The following is a 12,485-nucleotide window of genomic DNA, read 5'->3' as shown; positions in this document are numbered from 1 at the left end:
GCAAGAAAATTCTGAGCTGGCGCACTAAATAGACAATATTTTCTTAGATCTGAAATCTAAGAAACTGTATGCTTCAGGTTGGAAGTGTGAGTATGGTTTATCTGGGGGTTACACAAAACACCAATGCTAAAAATGTGTGGGTATTTTGCGGGGAGAGAGGTGCCACTGAAAGGTTACTCCATGAAAATTTGTCACTCTGCAAACGCCTTCTCTGTTGTGTTTCATTACTTTCTAGCACATGTGAATATTCAGCCCTAGAGTCCTGACACTGGATGTGTTTATGCCACATTCCTGAGGCGTTTTTGGTTACAGCTGGTGGCTGCTTTCTGAGTGTCTATTTGGATTCCCGAGTGGGTTGATCCTAAACCAAACAAAGGGTGAGGAGCTGCCCGTGGCTCCTTGCTCTGTTCAGGCTGGTCCTGAATCAGTGCAAAGGTGTTTTCAGCCATTGAACTGAATGGGAGTGGAGGTGGTCTGGCATAAAACTGGATTTAACTTCTTCTTTCTCTCTCTTTTTTTTTTCTTTTGTGCAGTGAATGAGCTGAGAAAAAAAAAAAAGTGACATTTTCTTGATATTCTTTTTTCACAGTTATCCATACAGAGAGTTGAAAATCCTGAAGAATGGCTCTACCTACCTCCAAGTGTCTGGCTGGAAGTTTGGGGTTTTTTCTGTTCGTAGTCTCTTCAGTAAGCACAGGTAAGTTTTCTTGCCATGGGGAAAAAGGATATGGTTTGTAATGCTATTTTTAATAGGTTTAAATTGATCAGCTTTTCACTCTTTGTATAAAAAGAGTCAAGGACAGAATGAAAAAACTGAGGTGAAAAGCAGTTTTCTGGTGTGCCAATATATGCAGTCAAGGGCAGCTGGAGTGGCAAAGACTGAAATTTCTGAGCAGGTGAAAGTACCCTCAGCAATGCCTCAAACTCTGCCACACATTCTTAAACCAAACAAAAAACCCAACAAACTGCCACCAAAAAAAAAAAAAAAAAAAGCAAAAGAAACCTCAGGTCTAATAGCTGTGGCTGAGGGAGGTGAAGGCGAACATTCTCCTGCATTCCTCAAGCCCAGATGTGGAGAGCAAAAAGCCCTGACCTGGGACATCCCTGTCCCTTGGGTTTTGTCTCTTCCAAGCTGTTTTTTTTTACTAAGCATTTCAGGGAAGGAGGAAAGGGGAGCTTGATTTACATATTCTATACAGAGCTAATTTGGAGGTTTGTATTTGTTTGGAACAAAGAGACCATATGTCTTGCCCCAAACACTGCAGCTGCATGAAGCAACCTCTCATTGTCATGCTCAGGCCCTTTTGGTCAAGAAGCAAACATTCAGTTAATTCCTTGTGCTGGGTAGAATTTGCACTTTTATTTCAAAAATGACAATGAAAGCAGTAGTCAAGCTGTCAAGGTAACTGGAGCAGCTGGCAGAAGATGCTCAGCCTGATGGTGCCATTGGCACAGCAGATGCTGGTGATGTGCAAAGTTCCTGCTACAAATTGGTTAATGAAATTGGGAATTTGGGTCCTCTGCTTCTGGTTTGTTGGCTTTTGCTGTTTGTCATCCCAAACACCAACTGAAATTCCTCCTGATTTCCCCTTAGGCTTCCCTGTGTGCCTCTCTGTTTCAAAATAATGAGTTTGGGGCACGAGTCATTTTTTGAGACTGCAGGAAGCTCCTTGCATCTTCAAGTAAATGGAAAAATTAATAAGATTTTTATCCTTTACATTTGAATTGATTAATTAAGGTATAATTGATAAATTATACCTTTACATTTGAATTGATTCTCTTGGTTTTATATCACTTATCATGAGCAAATTTTCTCTATTATCTTTATTCTCAGGGAAATAACAGATTTTTATTTATTTTTAAATTGTTGTCAGTGTGTATTGCAGTAATATTTGAACATCTATTTACAATGCAAGCCCCATTCCCTGTCTAAAATATTTATCTTTTCTAACTTTTATTAATTCTCTGTGGCTTCTGGTAGGAAACCAGAAAAACCTCCTCATTTTTCTCAATTACTGTAAATCAGAGGGAGTGCCTCTGACATTATTAACACAATTCCAGCTTCCAGCTGGCACAGTGGTATCAAAATCAGGTCCTGGATGTTTATCTGTATCTGACTTGCTGCCTGGTAGATTATTGGCCCTTTTTGATTTACTTCATGTATATGGGAAAAGTTTGCAGAGAGACAGGTCTATGCAGCCCACAGGAAACATCCCTCACTCACCTTGAAAATTTATATTTATTGAGCCTCTGGAGACTTTAAATCTATGGCTGGTCCAATTCTCTTGTTTTCTTAAGATATGAAGCTGGTGGAGGAATGTGAAGGGAAACTGAATGCAGATGGACAGATTTTGTTTTTGTTGAAGTGGAATTACAGATGTCCTTCAAGTTCCACGGTGGCGGCACAAAACAACTGCCCGTCAACTGCACCAGTAGCAGGAAATGTTTCCTTGCTTGGATTCACATCATTGTCTTTTCCATTACCTGGAGGCATTAGTACCTGTGGGGCAAAACCCACCCAACTTTACTATACCAAGCTCCAGAGACATAACCCTGCTGAGGTCAAGGTTTAGCCCATGCCCATCATCATTGATTTGCTGGTGCTGTAGTTTTCTCCATGCTGGTTTTGTTTTAAGGGATAAAAACGGTAGAGCTGGTGAGAACTCCCAGCCCTTTCTGAAGGCAAAGGGCTCATTGTTCAAACTTCCACTGACCTCAGCTTCCTAGGATTAGAAAGGGTTCTACCCTCAGAAAATATGCACCACACAAGAGACTCTCACTCACAGTTTTGTTGATTACAGTAAGACACGAGGCTCACATATCAGCTGAGGTGGTACCAGGGAAATATTTTATCTGAAATAAATAGTTGCAACACGAGACTCTTGCATGTGGTATGAGAGCTGTTCAGACTAACACGTCATGGCAGCCCATCATCAAATTTGTGTGTGGAGACTGCAGATGTGTGATCCCAAAGTGAATGAATCCTTATTGCTTCTGCCTGGAAAAGCTCACAAACCCAGACGCACTTGTGAGGATCCTGTTGCTCTCTGTTACTGGATTACTCTGTACTGGTAATTGCTTGTGTTTCCATGTTAGTTTGATCTCTTTTTCTTTCTATCTCCAGTGCAAATTTTCAGTGAAAACATATTTTAACATCTTTATATTAAACAAAGCAGGTTTTTGGGGGCATTTTTAAAGGTAGTAGTAGTTTTATCCTTTTTTGAACACCTTCCCTGGGCTTTGTGTCTAGATGGCATGAACAGAGCTAAATGTCACTGCAGGAAGGGCTCAGTGAAAGTCCCTTTTCAGTAGTTTTCTAGAAACTGCATCCCCTGCAAGGCTCCTTTGCCTTGGGTTTTTCCATTCTTCCAGAAAACAGAAAAGCATACAGCTTAAGCTGTTGTTTGTTTTCTTTTGGTTGTGACCCACATGTACCCTGCTGCACTGAGGCATTGCTGTGTTCCAGGGAGTCAGCCAAGAGGCTGATGCTGAACGACACTGTAAAGATGCCCAGGTGCAGAGCTTCCTGTCTCGCTCCAAACAAACACTGATTGTCCTCACTCTCCATCTTTGCCCAGCAGAAGCAGCTGTCACATGTCCTGACAGAGAGCCTGAGTTAGAAATCTGGAACCCGGGTCACAACGAAGAAAACCGCGTTGAAATCCGCAGTGGCAGGAAGCTGCTGCTCTCTTCTTCTGCCACTGTCCACTCCATCCACATCACTGACGGAGGTAAAACCTGCTGCTGGCAAGGCTGGCTGCACTCTGCTCATCGCTGGGACTGTTTAAATCACTGTGGATCATGCTGGGAGAGCTTCTTGCTTCTTGCTGAGGAGTGGGTGGCGACTGGGCAAACACAGCTTTACCTCAGTACGGGGCTGGGTGGCAGCTGAGGAGCTGAGATTCTTTAGCCATTGTTACCTGCCTCATTTCTGTCCTGTCTGGAGAATTTACACAAGTAGCTCAGTGTAATGAGTAGTTCTACTTCTGCGATTTGCTTCAAAAACATTTTTTTTACCAAACCATTGGCCTGATGGCATCATACTGCAGTAGTTGTGTTATCAGGGCCTCAGGACAGGGCAGATGCTCATGTCCCTCTTTGTCTCCAAGGACAGAGCCATAGTGTTGCTGGCAAAAATAGCTTTCATTCATCTTAATTCTAAATTTCTGTCTCAGTTTTGAATGGGTCTTCCATGTCAATCTTATTTGCACTTGTCAAGAACTGGACTAAATAAAAACCAATGTTTTCAGGATTGGTATTGAGAGCTGTTTTGGGGTGTATGAACAGAATTTTTCAAAAACTGAGATGACAGCCCAGCATTGTGTTTAGCACAATGATACCACAACCCAACATGAGCTGCTGGGTAATAAAGCAAATGTCATAACCTTCTCTGCTTAGGAAAACTGGTCATCAAGGATGATGTGCAGCCCATCATCCTGCGTACAAGACACATACTCATTGAAAATGATGGAGAGCTACACATTGGCAGTGAGCTGTGCCCTTACCAAGGCAATGTGGTTATCATCTTATATGGGCGGTACGTATGCATGATAAAATACTGCCTTAGAACCTTCTGGCATCTCTCTTCCACATCAGGGAATGAAAATGTTCCTTAAAATTACATGTTCTCAGGTATACTTATCATCAGTGCTCTGTGGAAAGTTCAGTAATTTTTTAAACAATTTAAGTGGCCCACAAAAATTGATTCAAGTTTGGGATTTTTTCTCTTCTACTGGGATAAGAACACTGGGGGGGTTTGGGCATGCTAGAGAATCAGCATGCACCTTCCCACAACTCAAACTGATTTTCCAGAATAGGCTTAAAACCTGAGGAGTTATTTTTGTCTGAAAGTTCTCTTCTCTAAACATCCTTTCTTTCTGTATGGGAGCTGTGAGCTGAAGGATAATACGCTTGTCTTGCAGATTGGTACAGGATCTCTTAAAATTTCAAGGATGCTAAATTAATATTTAATAACCACTGGACCTCTTAGCTCCTGATTAGGGTCTTGCCTGCCTCCGGAATTCAAAAACACAGATGTGCCATTCAGCCTGGGCTCCAGGCCTCCTCTGGCCTGGATATAATCAATGTGGCATGTATAAGCTATGTTCCAGAGTGCTTTTGGTCTTTGGTAGCTGCCACTATTTTTAAAGATAATTTATTTTCTGTACAACGTGGGTAGCTCCTGATTCTTGGAATACCTGAAAGAAATGCACAGCACACCATGGGACTTCTCTCCTTGGGTCATGGCAGCACAAGGAGAGAGGTTCTTTGACTCAGATACAAACCCAAACCTGGTCACTTTTCCTCCCTTCTGCTTTAGAGCGGATGACGGCAGCCAGCCAAATCCTTACTTTGGACGGAAGTACCTTGGAGTCAGCAAAGGAGGCACTCTTGAGATCCATGGAAAGAAAAAGCTGTCCTGGACTTTCTTAAACAAGACTCTCCATCCTGGTGGCATGGAAGAAGGTGGATATTACTTCGAGAGGAGCTGGGGCCACCGGGGTGTCATTGTCCATGTCATTGACCCAAAGACAGGGGCAGTTGTCCACTCAGACCGGTGAGTGACCTTTTGGCTGCCTGGATGTGAGGATCCTGCAGAGCACGTTGGGGACAGCATCTCAGCAAGCTCAAACACACACATTTCAGCATCTTGTTCAAATGGGTGTAATTGCATGAATGTACAATTCCTCCTAGACCAGCCATCTCCAAAACCAGAGTGTGAGCTGTGTTATACCTTGCAGTTTTTCAATTAGAGTTTAATCAGTTTGGTTTAACAGAGCCCTCTAACACACCCTGCTAGACAAGAGCTTTTGCAGCAGGGTAATGTTACAGTGAGCAATACAAAAGAGTACTTTCTTTATAGCACTTGCTTTTCAGTACATAAAGGTGTGGTGAATGCTGCAGTAAATGTTTATGGGTGTTTTTGATCATTTCAGGTTCGATACCTACAGAGCAAAAGAGGAAAGTGTCCGCCTGGCTCAGTACTTGGGCAGAGTTGCAAATGGCATGATCCTGTCGGTCGCGGTGAATGATGAAGGATCCAGAAACTTGGATGACTTGGCCAGGAAAGCAATGACCAAACTGGGCAGCAAGCATTTCCTCCACCTTGGGTTTAGGTATGTGCCAGTCCTGCCAGTTCTCCCAGCACAGAGGCTTTATTATGTTCCTGAGATGTCCAAATAGTTCCACTCTTTCAAAGTCACAAAGTTCTTTCACATGGGAAAAAAAAAAAGTAAAAAAAGAGGGAAACTTCTCAATGTGCAGTTTTAGCAGTTAATTAGATAGCTTCAGATGCACTTAGAGTCTATATTGGGTACTTTTATTAGCAGATTGAGGAATAGCATATGATTCACATTAAAAAAAGATGGTTTTTCAAGATATTGTTCCCACAGGTTGTTATTCCAATTTATTTTCAAGCCATCCCCCAAAGATTTAAGAAGCATATTTACACACACACAGAGGATTAGATGGGCTGAGCATTAAGGAGGGTACAATAATTGCTGTGTAGCCCTGGCTACATACATACAGACACACATACAGCACATTGCTCAGCTTGTCCAGTGCAGGTCTGGGGACTTGTGCAGCACAGAAATTTAGCAAACACGGATTTATGGTGTGGACTGTAAATACTTCTGTGGCCAAAACAGTGTCTGTGTTGGCACACAGACTGTTGAGAATACTTGCTATTTACCCAACTGTACCCATTATATTTTTTGTGTTTATCTGGATTTATGTAGGCTTTTTTTATGAGGAACTAAGAGGGTGTCTGCAGAACACACACACACACACACACACACACACACACACACACACACACAATCTGCCTTGTAGGGAGAAGTGTTTCAATACAGTAGTTTGTGGAAAGAGACATCTGTCAGCTGGGCACACACAGATGGAGCAAGATCTGGGATGGCTGATGAAGAGGCTGTGTCAAAAGTTGCAGGGGCTCCTGGGCACCAGACAACACATTTCAAAGAATCACCAAGGAGGGCAGAAATGGTCTCCAAAACCAGGTTACCTCCATCAGTGCAATTCTTGCTCTCAAATCTAGAGCCCCCATTAGAGCCCAGTAGCCTGCTGGGTGTTTTTTCAAATGCTGGAATTAGGGAAACAGAATGTGGTTTTTGAACATTATGCTTTTTTCCCCAGTGATGCTACAGGAAGGAATTGATGGTTTTTACATATGTTTATAAAAGTAAATAACACTTGATTTTTTTAGGCTGCTGTGGTGTTTTAATGCAAGCTTCTCATCATTTTGCCATCATTGTTTACAATGGGAATAACACAGAAATTCATCCATGGAAGTGTGACTTTCAGTGTTGCTATTGTTTGTGGTCAAAAGGCTAATCCTTGCCATGCTGTTATCTGAAATGCCACAAAACTGTATTCCATGAATTATAGAGACATGTGGATAAATAATGAGGGAGTAATTGGTCAACACTGTTTTCCACCAGCATACTGGTGCATGGAAAAATATCTGGTGCATTATTTAAAAGAATATATTTATAGGAGTGTTCTCAGAGTTTAAGTTCATCAGTTCTCAAAAACCACATTGTCTGGATGGCAGCTGGGGCCAGACTTAGCAAGGCAGTTTGATGGCACAGTGGAACACAGGCAGCCTTAGGTTTATTCAAGCTTTTCCTCTAAAGCAAATTGAACTTCCACTTCAGTGTAACAAGATTTAGATATAGTGGTTTACATTTCAGATACATCTATAGCTATGAATAAGGATGTATGCACTGGACAGGTACTTTTGGAAATTTTTTTTTAGTATCTCAGAAAAAATTGTTCAGAATGAGAAAATTACACATGTGTGTCCACATATTACCCTCTGCAGCCATGGCAGGCTCTGACTGAGGAGAACAGATGGATTTTTCTTGCTAACATGCCTGTCACTACTCACTGCCCAGCACTGGGGTTTGCTGGCTGGTCCTGCTGAATCCAGGCTGTCAAATCTCAGCTCCTGATGATGGCTGGGGCTGGCCTTGGGCATCCCTGAGAGAAGAATAATGTAATTCAGTTGTAGATTTTGTTGGTTTCTGGAGGGGGTGTTGGTGGGGGTTAATGGGCAAATTCCTCTCCATCTCCACTTGCTCAGTATTCAAACAGATTGTGAAGTTGTGCAACTCCCCCTTGCTGTAGCAGATCCGATGCACAAGGCTGATTTATTCAGAAATGTTTCTGTGCTCCTGGAATCTCTTTTAATTGCCTGTTTGCTGAGTCCAGAACATTAGGAATGAAAGGAAAATCTTGCACTCCTCTCCTATTGTTTTTCTTCTGAAAAGTGTGTTTACTCTTTCAGTGTGAGCCATTTTTTTCCCCTTTTACTAATAAATTAAGAGAAAGCCTTTTTGCACTTGATGACATAGTTATTCTCTTTGGAATTCCACACAAATATCTCCTGCTTGGCTCTGGACTTTCTGGTCGCTTCATTTCATACAGCCCAAACAGATTGCATGTGTCCTTATGTGTCAGGGTTGAACGACTTTAAAACTATTTTTAGTGGTAAAATAACTGGGAGAAACAAGTATTTTAACACATGAAATGGGGCCAAACCTTGAGCTGCAGAATAACTCCTTATCCTTTAAATTTTTTTCGAGATTATTTTTGAGGCATCATAATTTTTTGTCATTTGTTTCAAATTTGGTTTACCAAAATAATAATAATACTAATAACAAAACAAAAAAAAAATAATCTATCCTGACTGCTGAGTGATAAAGTGTCCTTCCTGCTCCCATCCCCCTTCTCTCCCTGGATGGAGATCACAGCCCGTCAGTGCCTTCGGCACTTGGCACGAAGGCAAATTTTCCAGCAGGAGCATCTGGCTCGCTGGCAGGCTCCCGAGGCAGTGGTGCTGGCAGCTCCCACCGAGCCTGGCCAGGGCTGGGGCTGAGGACACACTGGGACAGTGTCCCCTTGAGCAGCCGTGTCCCCTGGGGCCATGGCATGGCATGGTCTGCACCAGCGCTCACCCTGAGCCTGCCCCGGCTGCCCCCAGAGCTGCACACCCCAGCCAACCCCAGCTCGTGATCTGGGCGTGTTTCAGTGCCTCTCTGTCAATGGCTGTACGTGTTTTATTCCAGAGTTCCAAACCAGAGTGGTTTGGAACTTCACTTGCACCAATGTAAGGTGACCTGCAAGACTTTTGATGCAAGTGAAATGACCAGATATTTATAACTATAGAGACATGACCTAATCCATGGGAGTTTTTGGTAATTCAGGACAGTCTTCCTGCACCCTAAAAGCATATTTTTTATTCTCTTACTCATTAAGGGCAGATATGCCTGAACTACTCCTACTTTGAAGACAAAAACCTTCCCTGACCCCCTCCTAACTGGGTTCACCCCCAAGGTTGGGAGGCACTTCAGTCCCTGTCTCCATTGCTTTCTCATCCTCCAGGGTGGCTGATAGCTATTGAACCCACTTGATCAAAAACCATCAGATGATAATGAACTGAATTCTGACATGGGATCAGATTTGAACAGAAAATTCAGAGCTGTGAACCTTTATCAGTGGTCAATGTTCAATGTTCAAAGAAGGAAACTAGATATGCAGAGACTAAGCAGTTTTTACTGCCCTTTGCTAGCCAGTCTGTCTATTAGAAATTCTCATGGGTCATTCCAAAGACAATTGTCATATACAAGGTTTCAGCATGAGCTAAATTTATTTAAGTAGAAGTGGCTTCTTTTCATATTCTTCAGTGTATACACATGTACACACACACAGAGGATTTATTTTCAGGCTCCCCAAGGAGTTGCCAGTATCTCTTGGGTCTGTCATACACAAGTTTCTTTAAACACTCATTTAAAAAACAAACACACTTGTTACAGGCATGTTTTAAGTGGGGATTGTCTTCAAATTTGCTTCTCTTCTGATATATTTGCTGAAGAATTATAGAGTGTTAAGATAATATTAATTTTAACTACACTGCCTCTGACACTAATGAGACTGTTTTGGATGTGGTGCCTCTGAGAAATTTAGGAACATTGGGCTATAAGAAATATGCATCTCATACTTGACATTACTTGATCATTTCTCATTTTCATTTTCCAGGCACCCATGGAGTTTTATTACCATTAAAGGAAATCCCTCCTCTTCTGTTGAAGACCACATTGAATATCAAGGTATTTAATGCACAAAATGCTGTCTTGACGTGATGTCTGGGAGTTACTGGAGTTATAGCTGAGATGAATTTGGCCAATGGTGTTTTTACTTCCCACTGCATTATATCGAAGCCATGAGCAGTTGGTGGTTTGACACATTTAATTGAATGTTCTCTTTATATATTGCTTCTTCCCACTAATGCATCTGGAGCAGATGAGTGAGACATAGCTGAGGTTATCCAAACCTTCAGATAAAAAGTGAGATCCTGCACCAGTGTAAGTCCATGGAACTTCACTGAGCTCAGTCACTGCCTCTCTTATGACACAAATCTGTGGAACAGACCCAGTTCACACCAGCTGAAAATTTAATCAGTGTATCCTGAATTAGTAGCCTCAAGTTCTCCTGTGAAACCATTTTCTTGCAAGCTGAACACTGCTGAGTCTCTGTCTTCTCATGACATGAATAACACAGCTTGCTACAACATTAAATAAAAATAACAACATATGACGAATAATTCTGGGCTTTATCCTCTCTTGATTTTTGAAAGTTTTTCTTCCTCATTATCCATGCAGTTGCAAAAGTGTCTGAAGCCTCATTGCAAGATTAGTAAATTTCTCTGGAAGTAGTGCAGGACTAATTTTGAATAATGTAGTCAAAGTATACAAATATGCACAGAGACAATTATTTTCAGTTCTTACTCTTATCAACTGCATTCAATGATTTTTCCAACTGATTTCAATGATTTTACCAATGTTTTGGGTTTTTTAACAGGTCACAAAGGCTCAGCTGTGGCCAAAGTATTCAAACTATTCAAAGCTGAGAATGGAGAACATTTTAACGTCTCTTCAACGAGCGAGTGGGTTCAAGGTGAGAGGTCTGTGGGCTTTTTCACTCAGTGCTAGACAGCTGACAAATAGGGTGAATCATCCTTTTTCCTGCAATCCTTTTCCATTTGGGAAGAGTGGACTTGCTAGCTGCTATTTATGTCACACTAAACCAATTAATGAACACCCACAGATTCTTTCCCCCGTTGTCTCTAGGACCCTCTGAATAACTGGGATCCTTTTTCCTTTTCTGCACTGGGTATGAAATTCCATCTCCTATAGTCTCAGAGATCACACACAACCTCTTCTTTTCACTGCACAGTCATCATGTCCATGTTTCAGACAACACACAGTAGCTGGTGCAACTTGATCTGGAGATCAGAGAAGGCAGCTAAGGCAGACAGAGATCCAAAATCTGTATCTATTAATAATGCTTATCTATATCTATAATAATGCTTACAGTGCACACGCCAATTATGAAGCCTTTAATAACTCTGCTCTCCCCTGGCTGGTTGCACTTCACAGCATCACTAAAAGTGGCTGACAGGCTGGCAGGAAGAGGCATGAATCAGATCATCAGTGAAGAAATTGTGAATGATATCCGAGATCATATTATGCTTCGTGCATTTTTGCTGCACTCATTAAGCTTGACTTTCAAATGACAATACTTGTTTGCACTTGTCTCCAGATGTAGAATGGACAGAGTGGTTTGAGAAGCCTGACAAAGCGAGATCTAAGGACACGGAGAAGCTGTCTGACTTCAAAGCTGCTCATCCTGACAAAGTATGCAGGCAGCCCATTGACATCCAGGTAGGCAGGCTTACCACTCACTTTAGAGGGACAAGTCTTCTTTGGACTGGCACTGAACCCCCAAAATAATTGTGCTTGTCAGTAATTTTTGTTTCTAAATAAAATACACCAATTATTTTACCACTCTAATACATAACCAACAAGATCTTGTATACAGTCTCGTATTGTTCTGGGACAAATTTAATAGAATTGAGTTCCTTTCAGTAAATTCCAGCTCCTGGCATGAAAAGGTGTACAGATGGGTCATGGACAGCACAGATGCTATCATGAAATATGTGATTCCCTGCTGGAAGATTAAAAGGAGCAACCACATGAAAATTTCAAAGGTTTTAAATGGTTTTGGAATGGACCCTACCTAAAAAATTTATCACAAAATGCAACAAGACAGTGCAACTACCAGCTGTAGCAGGTTGTCAAAAATATTGGTGAGCTTTCAGCCATTTCTTGGAACCAATTGTTTCATCTCTGTGGAAAGAAATTTGAATTCTGTTTGGAGCTAAGCATTATAATTATACCATCAGGCCAGCATGCTGAGGACCACTGATACCTTTTCTGACCCTGCAAAAAACCTCTTTAAGGACAAAAAAGCCTGGCAAGAAATGAGGGTATTTTTTTTAATATGTGCACCATATACTTTTTATGCCTACCTATAGCAGAAGCATTGCCTAGAAAAAGACAATAAAATCCTTCACATCTGTGTGAGGCTGAGCCTGAGGCTCCTGTGTGCTCTGAGCCAGTGGAGTTGCT

The 12,485-nt window shown here is 41.8% G+C and overlaps 1 protein-coding gene across 1 annotated transcript in view; it reads left to right on the top strand.

Moving 5' to 3' along the window:
• Positions 1–621: 621 nt before the first annotated feature.
• LOC121343663 (cell migration inducing hyaluronidase 1) overlaps positions 622–12,485 on the top strand; it is a 45,568-nt gene continuing 33,704 nt past the window's right edge. Inside the window, exons 1-8 of the mRNA XM_041419039.1 lie at positions 622–697; positions 3,579–3,731; positions 4,399–4,537; positions 5,321–5,557; positions 5,937–6,116; positions 10,054–10,124; positions 10,876–10,971; positions 11,617–11,738. Coding sequence (XP_041274973.1) covers positions 622–697; positions 3,579–3,731; positions 4,399–4,537; positions 5,321–5,557; positions 5,937–6,116; positions 10,054–10,124; positions 10,876–10,971; positions 11,617–11,738 — 1,074 coding nt within the window. The remainder of the gene's footprint in view (positions 698–3,578; positions 3,732–4,398; positions 4,538–5,320; positions 5,558–5,936; positions 6,117–10,053; positions 10,125–10,875; positions 10,972–11,616; positions 11,739–12,485) is intronic.

Source organism: Onychostruthus taczanowskii, unplaced genomic scaffold (genome assembly GCF_017590055.1).
Source record: "Onychostruthus taczanowskii isolate IOZ18803 unplaced genomic scaffold, ASM1759005v1 scaffold6, whole genome shotgun sequence".
Lineage (NCBI taxonomy): Eukaryota > Metazoa > Chordata > Aves > Passeriformes > Passeridae > Onychostruthus > Onychostruthus taczanowskii.
The sequence above is the reverse complement of the archived record's forward strand: the minus strand, read 5'-3'. Positions and strand labels throughout refer to the sequence as shown.